The following is a 6,548-nucleotide window of genomic DNA, read 5'->3' as shown; positions in this document are numbered from 1 at the left end:
GCCGAAGAGCTTGAGGGTCCTGTGCGGTGCCGTGTTTTTCCTCTCCCCTCGGCCCCCGCGCGCTCCNGAAAAAGGGACGGTCGTCCCGCGGTGNGAGGAAGGTCCCCGCGAATATTCGAGTCGATCGCCGGAGTGGCTCGCGCCTCTCGCGAGGCCCGTGTCTCGCTCTCGTTTCGTCGTCGTTTCCTCCTCCTCCTCCTCCCCCCATCTCCCCTCCCCCCCCCTCGCTCCAAATGCGTCGTCCGAGCACGCGGTCGAGCACGCGCCGACCCGAGATGCGCCACCAGGTATTTATGTAGTACCGACCACCGCCGCCTCCGAGCGTCGCACACTCGCCACCCTCGGCGTCTTCCGTCGTCACGTCGGAAGGGAGGAAGCGCGTCCACCCCGGCATTCATCGAGGAAGACTCGTCGTCGTCGTCGTCGCCGCCAGCGAGCGAGAAGGTGAGGAAAGGAGCAGAGGAGTGGAACGATTCCGACGGTCGGAGACGGAAGTGTCGAACCGCCGACGGCGATGGATCAGAAACGCGTGTACAAGCTGGTGCTGACCGGAGGTACGTACACACTCGCCGTACACATACGCGGATCGGGGTGGATCGGCGCGCGGCGACTCCGCGGCCGAGTCCGTCGCCGAGGGAACTCGCGTCCTCGTCGATCGCGCACCGCGCGAGGTCGGCGAGCGCGGGGGAGACCGAGCCGGGAAGTGAGCACGCGGAGAGTGGCCCCATTGATTTTTTTTTCTTCCCCCCCCCGGGTTCCGCGTTCTGTTCGCGTTTACCCGCGAGGAACGCGGGGGGTCCCCCGCGTGAGTGACTCGCGCGTCCATCCGCGGGACGGGATGTCGGAGCGCGCGGGAGGAGAGCAGAGCACGACAGTGACACCGCGCGGTGCTTTTTACCTTGGGCTATTTTGCATATTTACCTGCCGCACGTTTACCTCGGTCTATTTTAAACCTGCGCGCTCTCAGGCGCGCGTTCCAGGCCAAGCGCCCGATTCTTTATTTCTCGGCCCGTCTCGGTCCGTCGGTTTTCGCAGGAACTTCCGGCCACCGGCTCCTGCGACACACATTTGCGAGTGGAATCGAGCGCGTCCCGTTAACCCTTTTTCGCGACCAAATTGTTTTTTATTGTTTTTATTTTTAATGGAGACACTCGGTATCCTAAGAGAGAGATTGAAGAGATAAGAGATGTAAGTGGGACTCGTGAAAGGGTTAAATCGACTTCCGGTAGATAGGCACGTGAATGAGATTCGCGAGATCTAAGAAGTCCTGAGGCGCGCGAGTTTACGGCGCGAGGCCACGTGCTTCGCTCTAAGAATATTTCTAGAATTGTCTTCAGCCGCGCCAAGAGATTTTCAGGTGGTCCCCGCCTTCGGACATGTGTTCCCGCCTCCTCTTCTTGTCTCTTTAAATCTCCTGCCTTGGAGAACGATCGCCGGCGATCGCTGGCCTCGCCATTTCTGCGCGAAAAGCTTTAAGCTAGCGCCACACTATGCGCGATTCGCAGTTTATCATTCGTAATGTGTTTTTTTGTAGAGGTGTGACATTTTCATGTTATTTTTTGGCATTTTTGCGTTTTGCTTTTCCGGATTTTGCGTTACGTTGACAGTGTTTTTGATAACGCCGTGGTCAGGAGTGGGCAGGGCTTCGATAAGACGACTTAATGCTTTGATAGAACAATTTATGGCATTTATTACTAAATATGTGTTAAAAAATGTAACATAAAACATAACATATTAAAATAGCATGAACACATACAAAAAAGTAACTAGCGACGAAGATGGCATCCAGCGCCGCGGCAGCGGAGTTGATTTTGAACAATTTTCAACTTTTTCTCCGATACAAGTGATACAACATTGACGTTAGAAACGTTTACTAAGGAAAATTGCGATGTTTGACGTTATTTGGATCAATACGCCATTTTGCGTATTGAGGGTCATTTTGCGTTTTAAAAACGTGTAAAACGAAGTTGGAGGCTCCAAAATGTTAAGAAATTACATTGAAAACGTACCTGGGGCATTTTGCGATAAAGATCACATCAAAATGTCACACGTCTAGTTATTTGTCATTCGTTCATTCATGTTCATTCGTGTTAATTTGGACAACTTTTAACCTTTACTCTATTACGGGATTTGCATCAGATGTCTACAATTAGTCACATTTCAATATAGTCAAAAAATCACTATTTTCGTCAACAAACTGCTCGGCTAGCGAGTCTGCGCACGGCGAATCGACTAATTTTTCCTCCACACTGTTCGCGAATATACGAATCGCGAATCGCGCATAGTGTGGCGCTAGCTTTAGGACGACTGTTTCGTACAGGCCAATGTTTTATGCGTCCCAGTTTTTCACTTTCTGGTTAACTGTTAACCAGAGGTTAGTCGACCCTATCTTTTTTTTATTATTATTACTGAGAAGAGGCAGAGAAACCAGCCCTAAGAGGATTCCTCGGCCGTCTTTTTTACCGACACGGTCAAACGTAGGTTTTTTGTGCTTGTAACTTTTTTTATTGGCTTTTATGCACAAAATAACGTTGATACGTTATTATGTGCATAAAAGATACGTTGCTATAAAACTATATTTGACTGTGTCGATAAAGAAGATGGCTGAGGGATCCCTCAATGTGCCCGGATTTTCCAGCTTGAGGTCCTGTTTCTTGCGAGGGTGATCTTCCTCGCGCGACGCGTGACGGGCGCCACAGCGCACGTGGTCGCGGACCACTCGCGTTTCTCCCGCTCTCGCGTGGATCAAGTAACGAGGGCCTCGCGGAAATCCGCAGCCGAGAAAAGTAGGAAGAAACAGGGAGCGCGGCTTAATTGCCGGCGCGATGGCGCGAATCTTCGCCGCGTGGAGTCGGGCACTCCCCGTTTTTCGTGTAATTGAAACATGATTCAATATAATTTTCGATATAACAGAGTTCTGGCGCCGCTCCAGAGAATTCTGGACACGTTTCAAGAAAGACACGTGAGGCACAAAGAAACGGGGATTCGAAAGTACAAAGTGCCTGCTTTTGCTCTCGTCGTTACAGAAACGGGTTGTAATTTCGAGTCAAGGTCGATCAGGATTCTGTACCTCTCAGCGGAGATGAGACGTCGCACGGAAGAGATTCTTGGGTGGAAGCGTCTCGAAGGGAAAAAAAAAGAGGGATTGGGGAAAGCTCCGGAAAGAACGAAGGGATACCGCTGTCCAAAATCTTGTACACCAATGCCCACTAATGCCCAGTGGGCATTACTTGATCTTATCTTATTTTATCATTACAATGCCCCAGCAAGGCCTAATGCCCAAAAAATACCTAGTAATGTCCAGTCATGCCGAGAATCTGTACATCACTCAGCGGTTTACTCTTCGGTAAAGAATTTTCGATAACAATGAAAAACATGAGGGAGACACATGCCACGTTTTTTATATTTCTGTTTTTTCCACGCTCGAAGGTCGTTCTATGGTACATTAAGTTGCAAGCAATCGCTGGCACGTCCATATTGTCGCAAGTCGCAAGAAATTTGCGATTTGAACTTGAACATTGCAGTCGTAAAGTCACAGCCGATGAAAGAAGAGAATGTTGCGACGTCCACGAAGGTTGATCACGGTTCATCCACATCTTCATATGGAGCACTTACGTCCAAAGAATCATCATCATCCCGGTCTATATGACTCATTTTATTAATATAAAATTTTCTAACCGATCAAGAAACACGAGAAACTAACGAGCTATCCAGTCAAATATAGTTTTTGCGCTTGTAATTCTTTTTATTAGCTTTTATGCACAAAGTAATACCAGAATAAGTTGCGGACCGCGTAGCAGAACATTTTCATACTTAAAACACTGTTCAGAAGTCTGATAAAAATGATATTGGTATTTGAAAGTTTCAATTCGTAGGTCTAACTAAATTTGAAATTGGCTTTATAAAATTGCAAAATTCTTCCGCACGATTAAAGTATACGCATAAAGACAAAACCAGGGACAGTCGACTCTATATAAAAAGAAGAAGAGAACTTAAAAATATCACTTTATAAATGATTGAGGATTGCACTTTTTGCATCTTTTGCTCCTAGAACTGTTAATTCGTGAAAACGTGTGACATACAAATTATGTTGCTTTTGTGTACAGCGCTACACTAATCGGGCTAAAGGTGCAAAAAGTGCAAAATCACTCCAGCATCCCCTAGAGCTCTTTAAGGGTGGCGCGGAAAGGAGAGCTGATCATCACCCCGTTTTTCAATATAATAAAGTTCGCGAGTGATATTTTCTCCGCCGGTGGTTAAATAACGGACAAGTAATATTATTCGATCGGAACTGGCAGGAATTTATTGCGAAAAATATTACTTCAGCCACTCTATAATAGGCGGGCGTCCCAGTGGTCGACTTGGTGAGATTATTTTCTGCAATAAATGCCTGCCAGTTCTGCTAGAATAATATTACTTGTCTATAATAAAGTTCTTTCCCACAGAACTTTGGACGCGTTTCAAAAAAAAGTCTTTCCAGCGACGAGATGCAAAGAAACGGAGATTCGAAAGTTACAGAGTGTGTCCACTTTATTCCTGTCGTTACGGGAACGGGCTATAATTTCAATTCAAGGTCGAAGAGAATCCTGCGTCTCGACAGAATGAGGCATCGCTCGAAAAGGAAGTGCCTCGATTGAGAAAAAGAAGAAGCTCCGGATTAGGGCGGAAAGAAGTTCCAACAATAACAAACGAGCGACGTAAAGCCTGATCTACAATACAATACTCTTTGCGTCTAGAAACATTCCACTTTGTAGCCGAATACATTTCAATTTTTGCAAGTTGATAAATCGCACATTACACAATCGTGTATTGTCAGGCAATATTTCAAGTATTTCGACTTGCTTATACAAAATAGAATGTTTCCGGACACAAAGAGCACATTGTTGGTCAGACTTTAGAACACCTCGTGTCTTTAGATCCCCCGTTTCTTCACCCTTCATCGTCAGAACTCGGAACTCTCCTTGAACCACGTCGAAGGCTCTTTTAGGGCCAGCGCAGAAAGGGAGTGCAATACCAGTACCACGCGACAGAAGTGCAGAGATAGTGTCGCAAATTCCGCACGTTACATCGGAATTTTGCGAATACCCCGACCTGGGAGGGGGGCAGGGGGGAGGAGTTCATCCCGTCGTCCGCGCGGTGTGACTCCGCGCCGCACTGTCTCTCGCCGCCGTCCCCCTCGCAGCGTTTCGCAACGTTCGTTATCGTGGGCCACGCGCGGATGCCGATCGATTCCACGCGCCACGCAGGGACACGCGGCCACGACACTACCGGGTGACCCGGCGCGGAAAGGTCTCGGCTCCCCCGATGATTCTCGCCCGTCCTAGCCGCGCGAGCACGATTCTATTCATTATTTATTGTGTATTATTCATTCAGTCTTAATCCATGCCTAAAGCCGAGTACTCCACTGTAGTCGGCAACGTGCAACGCGACGCAGACGGAGCTTTAAGGCCCGAACACGCGGGGAAAAAAACTTAAACGGTAAAACTTAAGACTTGAGCAATGCTGAAAGTTCCGATTGGTTGAAATTCTTAAGGCCCGGTCTACAATGAGTTGTTAATCGTTAGTCAGAAGTCAGAACTATATGTCGGTCCTTTTTCATCCATCCAGAAAGGAAAAGGATCAACATATAGTTCCGACTTCTGACTAACGATTAACAACGCATTGTAGACCAGGCCTAAGTCTTCCTGCTTAAAGCTGGCAACGCATGGAAAGACCCAAGCAGTGAGACTTAAGACTGAAGAATTTCAACCAATCGGGATTTTCAGCATTGCTTAAGTCTCAAAATGGCTGCTTACGTTCTCGATAGTCATCGGTCATTTCTCTGAAGTCTTCGATTTTACTGCTCAAGTTACCTCGTGTGTTCGGGCCTTAGTCCCAGTCTACAATGGAGATTTAAACCCTAAGCCTTAAAAATTGACTAATCACAGTCGCGTATTCTACTCATACGTGACCGTGATTGGTCAATTTCTTAAAGCTTAGAGCTTAAATCATCAATAGATGACTACAATAGTAGACTGGGCCCGAGTCTACAATAGGTGTAGTAAGCCTTAAGCCGTAAGATTGATCAATCACAAGCGATTATTTTCCTTACTTCAGACTGTGATTGGTCAATTTCTTACGACTTAAGGCTTACTACACCTATTGTAGACCCGGGCTGGGACTTATGTTTCTTCGTGTTTCCAGTTTTAAGACGTGCTCGCTAGATTGCAGCTACAGCTGCGTCGCCAGGCTATACGTGAATGCCCGGCTTTGTGGCTTTGGATGGCTTTTGGTTTTTGCATTCGCATTCGTGTCGGTGCACTTTTTATTGTCGCGTAACTTTAGCTTAATTCACTCTTCGTCTCTTTCTGACTGCTTCCCCAGGAAGAGACAAGGAGCGAATTAAGCTGAGGGTTATGCGGCGTTGGTGCAACCGGGCCTAAAAACCATGTAACGCCTAACCGTGGCTCATTAGCTTGAAACCAAATAGGACCGTCTGAAAAACCCGGTTAACACTAGATTGCGCTCTTATACGGCTGGCCTCTATTCGAGTGATCTATTCTACACTG

At 47.3% G+C, this 6,548-nt stretch overlaps 1 protein-coding gene across 1 annotated transcript in view; it reads left to right on the top strand.

The window, feature by feature from the left end:
- Window positions 1–113: 113 nt before the first annotated feature.
- The window catches only part of LOC105570528, a 21,559-nt gene continuing 15,124 nt past the window's right edge, over window positions 114–6,548 (top strand). Inside the window, exon 1 of the mRNA XM_012027796.1 lies at window positions 114–554. Within this exon, the coding sequence (XP_011883186.1) occupies window positions 515–554 (40 nt within the window). The 5' untranslated portion in view covers window positions 114–514. The remainder of the gene's footprint in view (window positions 555–6,548) is intronic.

The sequence above is a fragment of the Vollenhovia emeryi genome, unplaced genomic scaffold (genome assembly GCF_000949405.1).
Source record: "Vollenhovia emeryi isolate VEMERY1.0 unplaced genomic scaffold, V.emery_V1.0 DF939120.1, whole genome shotgun sequence".
Classification (NCBI taxonomy): domain Eukaryota; kingdom Metazoa; phylum Arthropoda; class Insecta; order Hymenoptera; family Formicidae; genus Vollenhovia; species Vollenhovia emeryi.
The sequence above is the reverse complement of the archived record's forward strand: the minus strand, read 5'-3'. Positions and strand labels throughout refer to the sequence as shown.